This window comes from Zootermopsis nevadensis, unplaced genomic scaffold, assembly GCF_977971745.1.
Source record: "Zootermopsis nevadensis isolate Lab colony 2312 unplaced genomic scaffold, Znev_1.0 Znev_ptg000021l, whole genome shotgun sequence".
Classification (NCBI taxonomy): Eukaryota; Metazoa; Arthropoda; class Insecta; order Blattodea; family Termopsidae; genus Zootermopsis; species Zootermopsis nevadensis.
The window spans coordinates 17,106,603-17,120,322 of NW_028259153.1; the positions used below are offsets into that span (position 1 = coordinate 17,106,603).

Below are 13,720 nucleotides of genomic sequence, written 5' to 3' on the forward strand. Positions count from 1 at the left end.
CAGAAAACTATGAGAACATTACATATGACAACCATATTTACAATGAAATCATCTCATGATTGTAACTCCTGGAAGACTCATAGCATTCAGTAGCTTTGAAAGTTTCAAATCTTATAAAATTATATTCAACCATACTGGTTCACAGAGAAACCAAATCCCCAATATCTGTCACAAAAACCATATTCAAACTGTGGAGGTTAAAACTTCAAATAACACACAGGCTGTGAACAGTACAATTTATCAGACGCTTTCCTTATTAAGTGATGAAACAGACTGTGTACTTGCTTCCAAAAGCTGAATTCAACATTAGTTTGAATACTTCAAAACATAACAAAACACAATAATACCCAAACTAAAAACTAACACATGAACAAAGACTTATATACAAAACTCGAGCACAAACACTTTCTGTTGGCTTGTTCTGTAGCTTTTCCACGAGTTCGCTTGAACATTAAAAAAACTTGTGTAAAATACACTCCAGGCAAAAAAAAGATCAGCGTAGTATAATTTTATATGCAAACTACTGATATGTTTTAGTTACTTTTCTTAATCAGATTCAAAGAACAATTTTGATGTTGTACCATAACATTTCTGGTAGAGAAACCATCTCTCACAAAGAAGTGACTGCTGGATGGAAAGTTAATACTAAAATGGATCTTAATGAAACATGTAAGATAGTGAGTGAACTGAATTCATCTGGCTCAGGACAAGTACCAGTGCTGGGCTCATGACTTCTCAAGGACTCTGCTCCATGGAGTTAGTTAAGCAGTGACTATGTTAATAAATTATAAAAAATAGTAACACAAACACTGTACTATGTACACTCTACTGCAAGCTCAATTCAAAGAAACATATTTCCAATAATTTTTTTTAATATTTGAAACTTCATAAGTTCCCCCCCCCCCCCCCCCCATTAATAGCACTGAATTACCCCTCACACAAAAGATCTAATCAATTTACAAATGACTTTTCCTGAATTTTATCATCTATTCGACACAATACCACTGTCGGATAACTCATCATGTCTTGAAGCAACTTCTTCAAGTTGTATCTCTTAGCTTTCATTGATCTTGTTCTCGGTTCTGGCCTCATGAAGTCATCATTATAAGACAAGATGTCGTTCACATCCAAATAAACTTTACCCTCAATGCTTTTAACATGGTTCTGAAACTGACTTCTAGTTAAAGTATGTGTGTAGCTGAGAGGTCTTGGATAGTCTGGTGGTTCCAAAACATCACGGAATCTACAACTCCGGATCTCTATTCCATGTGCAGAAATACAGTCACTGTAACCTACAGCCTGAGTGCAAGATCTGTCACGACTGCTGGAACCTGTTGATGGAGTACCAGTGTTAACATCCACATGCTTCATATCTCTACATTCTGTGGTAACAGCACAACATCCAGAATTACAACTGTCATCAGCATCACAACATGTACATCTGGGGACTTCAGTGCGTTCCATGTCACTGTTACATACTTCTTGGGATAATTCAATCATTTTGTGTTCTTGCATAAGCACAGCTGTAGATTCCTCCAAGCAGTGGCTTGCAAGGCTCAGGCATGATCCAGTACAATCAGTAGGGCACATTCCTTCAGAGTATATGGTCAGATCCTGTGTTTGGTAACACTTCTTTTGATATTTAGTAGTTAAATTTCCTAATGCGTTAGTCGTATCCTTCAAAACATCACCATTCAATTCCTTAATTGACTGGCTGGTCTGGTCACTAAATGACTGCAACCCCTTTTGATTGCAACATGGAGACAATTGCTCATCCAGTGAAACAAGTGATGAGCTTTCCTTAACCAAGCATGCAAGTTTGTCTGCTGGTACCCCTCTCTTCTGCGAAGGATAACTTGATTCAAAGCTACACACATCATGAAATTTCCCCTTTCTTGACATAACTCTTCTGGATAGTGTACCTCCTGATAAATGTACATGTCTGTCAACATTTTGTGGAACAGTGTGACAGTTACTGTCACCAGTACCAGAAGTCATGGAGACAGTGTTTCCACTTTGTACATCCTTCAAAGGTATCAAGTAAATCGCAGGAGACTCATTTTGTGTCACCATGCTTTTGTCACCTAATTTTAAACCTATGTCCCACTTTGATGCAGAACTTTGCAGGCTTGGTAACTCACTAGCAGAAAGACTACGTCTCAGGCAACGTACACTGGTAGAGTCAATGCTGGCTCTACTACCATCACAGTGATGCACATTAGATAGCATATCCTCCTCCCACTGCTGATGGCCTCTCCCTGGAAAAGGAAATACAAGTGTCTAAACTTCACAAATACACACGCGTGCACACACACACAGAAATATAAAAGAATTTATATATAACAAACTGTATTTTCATCCTGCATACTCATACCCTAAAACCGAGGCAGCATGTTCCTAAACGTTCACAATACAGCCCCATTCCAACATGGTGCTAGCACCCAAAAACACAAGCAATATTAGAAATTATATAGTGAATAAAACATACAAAACTGGTGATGCTCCTTGTTGTGTATTTCTTTCATTTCCCATTAGTCAATCTCTCACAAGTCCAAATATTTTTGTCACCACATTGTTTTAATATATCACCAATCAAAGTTCCTTCTCACAATAACAGACCAGGTTTAATGCTGTGTACTTACCAACACTATGGAACATGTCACTGTAACCGGCACCCATTTTAATACCTGAAATGAAAAATAAGCAATACACATATTTACAATTATTAAAAAAAACTTCTACTTCAAAGCTAATTAACACAAATTTTCACTATGTGTACACCATCTGACGCTTCTGTATAGCTTCCAATGTCAATTTTCTGATTGCTACCAAAATTTTATGTTAGCCCACTGCTAGAAATTATTCATTTCCTGCAACTTAACTTGGCAAACCTACAATAACCTTCACAACGTGAAACAACTCTTGTGCCCAAGTCTCTCTTGTTAAGCTCAAGTTGAAAATTAGCAAATATGCTGCAGAAACACCAAAAACTGTTTCTTCCCAAGCCCTATGTCCATATTTTATAAGGAAAGCAAGGCTTATGGTATCATTATTAGCACATCTGTATGCCTGTTTCACTGCATTAAATACATATGCCAAATCCTATGAAACACAGCATGAGATTATGCTACCAGAGGACACCTGACATCAACATCATCAACATGATGGCCAAGTTAACTTTTATGCATTAACAAGTTGACAAAGTAAACAAAGAGTTATGTCAAAATGTTATTCCTTCTACTTTTCACATATTAATCACATGATGGTTTTCTTTTTAAGACTAATGAAGATAAAGACTTTAGGACTTCATTATAAAATAGAAATTGCTGAAATCAATCGTGTGGGAACACCTAACAAATAATCTAAATTCAAAGCTCTTAAAACAGCTGATGGATAATGGTTCAATATCCATATTTTCTATATGTGTTTACCAACTTTTGAGCAAGGTGGAAGTACAACTTGGAAACCTAATTCTCTTGACACCCAGTAGCAGTCAGGTTCTAACAGCTTCCTGAATGTGGTCACAACTTCTCTCTTTGCTCTACTGACTTCTGGAACAAAAGTGCTTTTTGAATACTCTGGTAGATCACTTCCAGACATGCCAGGCGTGGTCTTGTATACTGCAAAGAAACATTTGCTATGAATCATCTCATGTTTGTATATGATACGAGAATTAAGATGTTTCCCATCCACTTAAAATTCATTGTACATGAATCTACCTGAAACAGTGGAATCAGCTTCTTCTTGGTGGTTGCATGATGTGGCTGCTCCACCAGCACTGCAAGATAGTAGACAACTCGGTACTGAAAAAGACATTATTATCATAAGATTACACATCAACTTTGGAACACATTGTAAGAAAATGGTCATTACAAACTCCTATATTTAACTACCCTAACAGTACTGTGAGAGTATAAATCACAAAAACTCCTTGAGGTACTGCACAGATCTATTAATTTCCTGCTTATTTCAACATTGTAGTCCTAAACTTAAAAAAAACATTATTATTTGCATTACTAAATTTCTGGGCTCTTCCCTTCATTTAGCATTCCAAACAGAATAGAAAAATTTCCAAAATGTGTCCTGTTCAGAATACCAGATGACAAAGTCCAGAAAGAGTACTGCTACATGTAATATGCCACTGTCACAAATGTTTACAACTGATTTGAATCATCATAAACTTGAGAAATAGTCACTTTTGTTAGACTCAATTTTATGTAAAAACATAACTCTGTACACCATAAAAAGCCTTCTACATACCCCAGTTATTGCTTCATTGATAACAACATCTATAATGAAGTGCCATGGTATAAACTGTGATGTCTGATGTCCAGAATGATATGTGGCTGTAAGCTGGATTCCTACTGGAGCCACAAGGAGTAGCGACTCTTAAAAAGACATGCATACTGGTATTATGACCATGATTTGTAAAATAAATTACATCCAGAATTCACGTTTAGAGATAAATATTAATCTACTCTGCCATTTAAAAATTCAAATGCTGTGACACAGAAATGGAAAATAGCCAGATGGCCAAAATGTTTGGAAGTTCAATAATCTGTAAACTAAAACCACCAGTATCTCGTGAGAACTCCAATCATCAGATCTACATCACATACAAACAATTTTGATTTGCCTAATTCCTCAGAATTCAGACTTGTGTTTTACTGATTTAACACAAACATCATAGCCTCCAACATAAAGGAAGGATAAAAGTACAGGTTCCCCTTGCCACATTACAAAGTAATTTTTTTAGTCCCACACAAATTCTCCTTATTGGCTGAGTTTGGTTAGCTCTAAAACAATCCATATAGCAATTTGCATTTTCACCTCAACAAATTCTGATCATTTGGCGATCATTGAGAACTGAAACGTCATTCTACATTGTGGACACACAATATTTTCAATTTGCTTCCCATTCTCCAAACAATGGATCAGACTTCAGCCTAATGCAACTCTCCAATCAATGTACCACCAGGTAAATATTACATTAAAATACACCACTTTCCCAGGAATTTAAAATATTAAAATTAACTAACCGCTGTTAACATTCCACAGCACTTTCGCAACCAGATGCCCAATTAAAAAAATAAGAAAAGCTACAACACACAAATTGGGGTTATAAATGTCCAGCGTTGCTAACAGCGACACAATTACAATAAGACTTAAAATAAATTCTTTCCCCGTGTACAATACCGACACGCCTTTAACTGTAAATTCAAAACACAGATTGGACGTGTCATGATGGACTATGTCTAACCACAGTTCCCTGCCATCAACACTTTGCTGAGTACTTGTAAATTTGGAAACACGGACCCGTTTTACACACATGAAAAGTTAACCTGGTCAGGACGGCGATCACGGACACCTATACACCCAGCTACAATTCCAATGTTATCTACTCAGACTTTATTTGACTTCGGCGATAAACATACACGTACATTTACGCGCCAAGTAATACGTTGCTTTATGTTCGTCTTTTATTTCATTGGCATTGCCAATCCTTGACGAAGAAAAGTGTAATTTCTGTCAGATAATGATTCTATTAAATCAGATTTGTCTTTACTAAAAACAACGTGAATTAACACTGCGCGCTATAAAAACATGGCAAAAACTGACGAAATATCCAATCTGTCAACAACATTCTGCAAACTACAATTCTTTCCCACCACCAAACACGTTCTCAATTTGGTAGCACGATTCCGGTCGCCACTGCCACCCATTAAAATTTGTCGTCGTTTACAGACATAGCTAACTATCACAGGTCACATAATGTGCAGCTACTCGATATATCTATTAGTCAGTCATAGTCAGGCATCACTTACGTGAAAAAATACCAAGTTACATTACTCTACTCGCCAAATGATTGATTGCGTAAATATCAAATGTGTTATTGCTTTAGGAAATCAGTGACAACGAATTTCTGACAGATGAAATCCCGCTAAACCAACGGTGGTTGCCAACCTACGGTCCCCGGGACCTAGGAGTCTGTGAAGGTGGTACCCGATGAACGTAAACAATTTTCAGTATGTATCTGAAAGGACTCGAACGGAATTTGTACCACTTATCCACCCGCTTTACCGAATTGGCTCAATAAATTAGAAGAGAAAAGGTGTATCCACAAATAAAACCCCTTCAGGAAGAACGAGTTATGTAAGATTCCGATTTTCGGGCATCAATACAAAGTGAAAAAAGAAATAATTATTGGAGCAACACCAGAAACTGTTCTACAAAATTAGAACAGAGTAATTCCCCGCTGAGGGTCGCTCACACAAACAGATACCACAGATGACGTATGAATTGGTTATTAGTGATATACATGCACAATATGTTATACGCAATGGAGTCATCATAAGCCATCTCACGATTCCAAGCAGCCGTCTCGTCTGTAGCTTCAATTCCATACAAAATAAAATGAAAATGCTTGCATAAATTATCTGTGTCACCAGCGAGCAATCCTCAATCACAAACTTTCCCACATCGATCTGTGTCATCTTTGGATTAATCTATCAACTTAAATCCTTAATGTCATCATCTTTTTCTTCCTCTGACATTGTTTCCATTTTATACTGGTCGATGGTCGAAAAGTCTTCAGTATTCACTTCGCCCTTTTTTGTCAGCTATTCAGGTTAAACTTCGGAAGTAAAGCAAAGGTAGCTTGCATTCTGTCTATAGATCTGAATTACATCATTTTATCTGCGTCTGAACTCTTGCTGCATAACTCTAGAACTTCACCTAGCACGATTAAAATAATAAGCTGCTTTCGCTGACGTACTAAGTAACTAGAAATTTCATGATCTATATGCAAATGTTGAATTCTGCAGTTAAAGAAAATCGTTATTAGATCTTCCTGTGTGTCTTTTTCCTTTTAGGTTTGTTTGTTGTTTTTTATATAAGTTTCTTTTTTCCGGCTTAAAAATAATCATCTCTTCTGCTCTCCAAAATAATATCAAAATATATAAAACCTTGCCTTTTTTACTGGAAGTTTAAACTGTTATTTACATTATAAAAACCGTAAACGTTCAACATTCATGCAGATATTTCCATAGAAGAACATGGCAGAAGTATCTAATGGACGCGCGGACATTTTGGATGTTTCATCAGATTATGCAATAGTGAGTCAAATTATGAACTTGTATCTGCTCAGTGCATTATTTTGCAGATTTTTCTTCCAAATAAAAGTATAAGGCAATAATACCGCAACGTCCGTAAATGTTTAAGTCATTTCATTGCAGGTTTATGGCCTATACAGAATGTATTAACCACATTTACAAGAGTCAGTTTACTGGAACTGAAGTTCTGCAAGACCTATAGACAGCGAGACCGGCAATGTTTTGAAGTTCGTTGCTATAGCAACCAGTGGGTATTCGATAGATTCCTATATTTGTGGCGTGCATGTTTGTACCGACAATAAAACAGATTGGTTTGTTATGCGATTACTAACAATGGGATCAGAAGATTGTTCCTGGGTCTTCGATTCACTGGTGGGGTTTCTGCAGGGACCAATATGGAATGCTCCAATACTAACATTCATCGAACAAAAGTCATCAGGTAGGCGACATAAAGTCATTACTTTAACGCTATAACGACTCGCCCTAGAAGTGGCCTTCGGGATAGGTACCTGATACCTAACACACTACGCTGCATTACAGCTCAAAGACCACAATCTAAGTTCACAACGCAGTGAAATCTGAAATCCAACAACATTTAGATTAACTGTTAATAGAATCTGAAGATGAAATTGACTCCAAAATGTGTCTACTAGCAGACTTTTCTATCAACAATGCTGGAGTTTAAGGTTCTACTATCAGCGTGTTAGAGAAAGCCTACCTTCCCTGTATACCATAAGTTAGATGGTTTTTCGTTCTAATTACTCAACAGTTCGGTTTCGTGGTTGGTTACAGAGGTCTGCTGTTTTCGTTTTAAAGACTGACTGTCTTTTCAGAATTTTCGCCGTATAGACTGGTAGAGTTTACAGGCGTCCCAGAGGAGGTTTCCTGTCTCCACGGCGATTTACTCACCCTCCCCTCCCCTCCACCCCCCCAAAAAAAAATCAACTTCATTCTCGCCGCCGTCAGAACCTAAAATCTTAGGAAACCCAAGAAGTTTTAAATAGACCGCGACATCTATAGGCAAATTCCCCAGTTAAGACGGTGGCCCAAATGTAGTGTTGCAGGCGTTTTGAACTACTCGTTCTTCAGCGGCAGTGTTCCCGAACTAATCTGACCATGGAATCCTTTTGGGTTCTTGAAGTACCAATGAAATCCATGCCCCTTTTGGTGCTATGCTCCACCTAATGGGACAAAAACCATGAACAGAATACTGATAAAGTAAATTGGTCTACTCTGCACAATCTTGACCCTTTAATCTAAATACAATGACTTTTATCAATGAAAATTACAAAGTATACTGGGAACATACAAATAAAATCGCTTCTTTCAAATTAAACTCATGACGGAACTGTTATGATTTTGTATTTTGCACTTTTCAGTCTTCGAACCAGGACACTCGGAACATGAAGACGAGTACAAGAAAATTTACGAAGAATACAAAGATCTGGTAAGAGAGTTTGTTTTCATGAAGCTGAAATGAAGAAAGGGGGCAGCATTAGCACAATTCCTTGTACTAAAATCAAGTTAAACTTGAATGGTGGATTCCATATTGTGAAGCATGAACAAGACTGTCTAAAGTGTAGATATTAATTAAACTACATTCCAATGCTCTTAATTCGTATCGCATTGTAGGCACGTCCAGTACCTTTTTAAGATTACGTTATAAGGTATCTAGATTAGTTTGCTGTTTATTTTTTCAGCTATGGAACACTATTTTACTGTGCCAAAAAAAAAAATCAATTGAACATGTCTGATGACAAAGTGGAACGGACAATACTGGGACATAACAGACAAAATATGGGAATTGTAAAATACACTTTTCTTCAAGGGATTTTTGTGTTGTTAAAGCAGACAGGCCACGTTGGTTCGGTCATGTAACTCAAGTAGCCGAAACAACCAATTACATGCATCTCACTCACTTGTTTCAGAAGTTTTGCCAGCAAAATGACCAAACAAACGTATCAACACCTGATACACTCGGACAAATATAGCAGGATATTTGGAAAAATATGAATGATCAGGATCGATCCCAGGACGTTTCGAAAGCTACGCTAGAACATTGAGTTCATTGGTACAGAGAGAATTAAAGTTTGTAAGAACCTTCTTACATGTATACAACCACCACTACAAAACCACTGATAATCCAAATGTCCATTTCAAATACAAATCTTCACAGAATATGTCATCATATTTAATGTCACTGTATAAATATATGTTCCTCTTCTGATAGGCACTTACATTTTATGATTTACAATTTTCATTTTAGGTGGACTCAATGCTGGGAAGTTATATGGAAGACATTGGTATTACACCAGAGCAATTTGAAAATGCATGCAGTAAGAACTCAGCAGGAGGCTTGCAAATACGCTTTCAACAAGTAGGTGCACTAATCTCACTTCCTACAGCAATTTCTTGTTAAAAATGTGTATATACATTTTTAAATTTATTTAGCTTCAGAGGGCTATATCTCATAATTGTTCTCTTCAAAACTAAATTGTTTAAAAAACACTAATCCTTTAGTCCAAGTATATTTTAAATTTTTAACACTGCATCTGTACACTTGAAACTTACAGTCATGTGCCTGTTGCAGACCCTGTTTGAACAAGTGTGGGCAGCTAATGACTATGAAATATTCAAGAGGATGATGATCCAGAAGAATGTAGAGCTTCAGCTGCAAGCACTGGAGATGATCCAGCAGCGCTATGGCATCACACCGCAGTCATTCCTGCCAACAGATGGTGATGAAAACCTGCAGACAGAGGAGGAATCCCGAATCATGGAGGAGGTTATCAAGTAAAGATTGGTTGTCATGTGTAACCTACGATTTGTGGTTTACATACAGTCTGTTTATTATATTTGTCTGTATGTTTCACTAAAATCAGTTTTGTGCTTTTATATTTACACCATCACTATGCAGTGTTAGGTTCTTACATTTTCCTGATGTTCATGCACATCTAAACACTGATGGGGAAAATTCAAAATGCCAAGAAGCCTGACAGGCTCAGGTTGCTTCAGCTCTTCTTAAATTTTACAAACTCACATGTCTCTCTAAACCTCTTCTCTCACCTGAACAGGCAGCCAGTGCACTTGTATAACAATTTGGCACTACCTATATATATGTGCAACTCTTCTATAATAAGAAAACATTTCATACAAAAGCCAAGGAGTAGAATTACAAATTATCACCTGCAAAAGTGGACATAGTGACTTGATAGAAAAGCAGTTTAAAACTGCCCTATATGCAAATTATTGGTTTAATAATTTGTGAAATTATTTTGATAGCATGAAAAATAATGTTACTTCTATAACATAACCATAAATTACATCAACAGTTCACATAAAGTGGCCTGTACTCTGAAAGGTTTGACACTCCTGTCTATACTTTTTATTCATGACAGAAACAAATAAATTTCCGTTTTTTTTGCCTTAATCATCGTTTACTGTGGCCGAAATTCAAAACAAAGGTCAACATACAAGTCAACCGTTGACAAAGCAAATCAAGAAAAGAGCAGTATAAAAATGATCAAAAAGTCACTGTATAAATGTAATAATTTATTTTACAATACAATACAATGTTATTTTGTTGTATTCAAGTGCTTATTTTGTTCATGAAATGGGTCTTCTTTACGAGATTTATTACAGCTTGCTTTTGTTTGAGAGGGTCATTAGCTTCTGAAGATTACACATTATTTTATAGTTTAAACAATTAGTACTGAATATTTGATTAAAACCCGTAATCAATTACCATTCTTGGTCATAATCTTGTCACCTTGCACGTGATACAGGCAGTCACTTGAAGAGTATGAGATAAACAAGCAGATGCTGGACAGATCTACTCTGGAGATAGAACAGAGCCTTGTGTCATCACCTGAGGAACGCCATCGTTTGGAAGCAGAGTGCAAAAGGGAGAAGGGGCTGTTGCAGACTGCACTCCAGCTCACAATTGGTACATTAAGTGTTCTGAAGCCCCAAAAACCCTGTCACAGTGTACCTGATACAATTTAAACAAAAGTCTTTAACATATTTTTTCTAAAATTATTACAAATTACTATAACAGTACTTCATGCTATTGACATCCTAGTAGGTTTTTAAAGTGTAGTGTCCCTGAATTAAAAATCTACATTGTGCACAGCCAGACTTTAACCCAATACCCTTACAAGAGAACGCAGGTAACTACCGACTATCACGTCTTCTAAGAAATTTAATATGTCCACAGCCAAAGTTGACTTTTCCAGTAACATTTTGTTTCACAAAACTGCCTCCAAGCATGTGGCAATCAAAATCAAATCATTTGCCATAACAGGAAATGACAAAATAAAGTGATGGCCAATGCACTAGATGGTTGAATTTCATACCCACCTTACCTGTCTTACCACGCAACTGAACTTTCATCTCTAGATCATGTTCACATCTTCTGGGAGTGAGAGTTTTTCCTCTGTAGGAGTAACACAAACAACCATGTTTCAGAACCGCAATTGCAGAAAGAAGAATCAGTGCCCACAAAATATGAGGATGAAATGCAGATAAAAAAACAGGTAACTTCACATCTACACATTAAGCTAAAAGTGCCCAACAAATTCATGCAGCAGTCACAGAAATTTAGTGTTATAACTTACCTGAACATCTAAAACAAAAAAGTTGAAATTTGCAACCTGCAATGAACCTGTACATGGAATTGTAATATTGACAAAGGCTGACACCGCTGTGCCCCTTTTAACTGTTACACATATGAGGTGTAAAGAAGTATGCAGGGAGCTCAAATAATGAAGATATGTTTCATGTTTATAAGTCCACAAAACTGTTAAATTCTTTAATACATTCTACGCTTTGCCAGCCTTAATTGCTCAAGTGCACATACACATATTACATCATTTGCTAGTGAAGTGTCTGTTCTGTTGTTTGGTTCTTCTTAACACAAATGGTACAAACGTTTGAAACTTTGAACAACCCTCATTGGAATACATGACAAATTCATATAAAATTGTAGTCATAAATGCTGAAAGGAAAAGACTCTTTCATGGAATTAGCATATTTGGTGCTCAGTTAAAACTTCCCCTCTGATCCAACACTTGGCTGAAATCAGATCAAGGGGCAGTATAAATTTGTAAAGTATGATGTCTCACATTTTGTAATATTACTAAACAAACAATTTTGTATAACACATCTTGTTGGTACAGTATAGTACATACAGCTCTGGAAATTCCATACTGAGGGCTTGTAATCTTGGAGTAATACACCAAGACTCTCTTTCCGGCAGGTTGATGCTGAAGATCTGATGAGAAGACAAGAATACCTGAATGCACAGCGAGACAAACTTCTAGCCCTTAAAAAGCAAGAACGAGAAAAGCAGCTCCAGGCAGTGGAAACTGGTAGCAGCAAGCAGCGTCCTAGATCTGCAAAAGCAGCACAGTTGGCACTTGCTGGTCAGCCTGAAATCAATGCACAAACCTTGCAGGTGCGGAAGGCTCTTGCAGAACGACTGAAATCTGAAGTGGTTGGAAGGAAGTTCTAGAGTCTAGAATCTAGACTGTGTATGCTCCTGTTTGAATTTTTCAAGTAGCCTATCCTTTGTATATAATTTGGAAAACAATCTATAAAATGAAAATGGCATTTATAACTTAACTAGCATATAATGTCCTTGTTCTTCTGTCCTTGCAATCATAGAGGCAAAACTAAAAATGTCTGGCCACAGCAATAAGGTTACTTAAAACTGAGATAAATCCCACTGCACAATGTGATGGCTTCAAACTTTAGAACAGAAAGTAAAGATTATATCACCACATTTCAACACAAAATCGCACATTTACAAAGTAATTGAACTGAAAAACCATGCATTTAATCTAATAAATGTGTAACCTCAGTGTTCAAACATGCTATAAAACAGCTGGCTTCTTAATCATTGCCCAAGTTCAAGACATTCTATTTACTGTACTCACACCCCTGAAGCCAATTCGTCAGAAACATGTAACTGTCACCTTCAAGTTGCCTTTCCTGTCTGTTTGTACAAATGTAGTGTATCCCAAAAGAAATATTAAAACAAAACAATCTTAATTTTGTGTATTTTAGCAGAACACTTTCAGCATTTAATAATACTGACTTTTTTAAAATAAATAAGATATACACAACATTAACAACATATATTATTGATTAATTAAAACTGGTACACTGTCAATTTGCACACATTTAAAACTATGATTGTGCTACTTATTGTCAGTTAATGCATTATTAATTTTTCACTTCATTAACATGTATGAAATAAAAAAGTGTGTGAAAGCATAAAACATCTTCATATGTCGTTTCAATTAATTAAAACTAAATATTTTAGATCCGACTCCCTTTCTTACAAACTATAAAATTATTGTATTCTTCACCACTCTCCTATAAAACATTTTTACTCTCCAACATTTAGAGATTTTTGGGTTTTAGAACTCCACTGCTGCTTGACTGGTTAGAAGACAATTTGATGAGTTGCCAGTTCATCACATTTAGTTAAAAAATGGTAATACTGGATGGTATTTTGAAGCTTAGGAAGTGGTATGATGCATGTCTTGGCCTCTTCTAGACCAACAGAAAAACTCACCATGAAAGCCAACAGTATGAAAGAAGGG

At 36.5% G+C, this 13,720-nt stretch overlaps 2 protein-coding genes across 6 annotated transcripts; one reads left to right on the plus strand and one right to left on the minus strand.

Annotated features, from left to right (window-relative positions):
• Positions 1-905: 905 nt before the first annotated feature.
• Positions 906-5,971, minus strand: LOC110840727 (uncharacterized). Of its 5 annotated transcripts, none has more exons than XM_087352554.1 (6): positions 5,826-5,971; positions 4,261-4,388; positions 3,720-3,803; positions 3,432-3,620; positions 2,643-2,687; positions 906-2,258 (listed from the first exon to the last, which is right to left on the minus strand). In XM_087352554.1, the coding sequence occupies exons 4-6, from the start codon at positions 3,598-3,600 to the stop codon at positions 952-954; spliced, it is 1,521 nt and encodes a 506-aa protein (XP_087208680.1). In that variant the 5' UTR covers positions 3,601-3,620; positions 3,720-3,803; positions 4,261-4,388; positions 5,826-5,971; the 3' UTR covers positions 906-951. The 5 variants fall into 5 exon arrangements, with proteins under 5 accessions (XP_087208680.1, XP_087208679.1, XP_087208678.1 ...); XM_087352553.1 differs by lacking the exon at positions 5,826-5,971 and adding an exon at positions 5,442-5,805; XM_087352552.1 differs by lacking the exon at positions 5,826-5,971 and adding an exon at positions 5,343-5,805.
• Positions 5,972-7,158: 1,187 nt separating this feature from the next.
• Positions 7,159-13,401, plus strand: LOC110840726 (cilia- and flagella-associated protein 36). The gene is made up of 7 exons (XM_022085952.2): positions 7,159-7,551; positions 8,492-8,559; positions 9,379-9,489; positions 9,703-9,905; positions 10,898-11,058; positions 11,580-11,647; positions 12,370-13,401. Exons 1-7 carry the CDS (start codon positions 7,431-7,433, stop codon positions 12,622-12,624), a joined length of 987 nt encoding a protein of 328 aa, XP_021941644.1. The 5' UTR covers positions 7,159-7,430; the 3' UTR covers positions 12,625-13,401.
• The last annotated feature ends 319 nt before the right edge of the window (positions 13,402-13,720 follow it).

Bases quoted from the DNA above. Each gene is read 5' to 3' on its own strand.
- LOC110840727 (XM_087352554.1), bottom strand. From the start codon at position 3,600: ATGTCTGGAAGTGATCTACCAGAGTATTCAAAAAGCACTTTTGTTCCA. The intron at 2,688-3,431 runs GTAAACACATAT...TTTTCATTTCAG, and splicing joins TCCACCTTGCTCAAAAGTTG to GTATTAAAATGGGTGCCGGT. The intron at 2,259-2,642 runs GTAAGTACACAG...TTCCTTTTCCAG, and splicing joins TGACATGTTCCATAGTGTTG to GGAGAGGCCATCAGCAGTGG.
- LOC110840726 (XM_022085952.2), top strand. From the start codon at position 7,431: ATGCGATTACTAACAATGGGATCAGAAGATTGTTCCTGGGTCTTCGAT. The intron at 8,560-9,378 runs GTAAGAGAGTTT...TTTTCATTTTAG, and splicing joins ACGAAGAATACAAAGATCTG to GTGGACTCAATGCTGGGAAG. The intron at 9,906-10,897 runs GTAAAGATTGGT...CACGTGATACAG, and splicing joins ATCATGGAGGAGGTTATCAA to GCAGTCACTTGAAGAGTATG.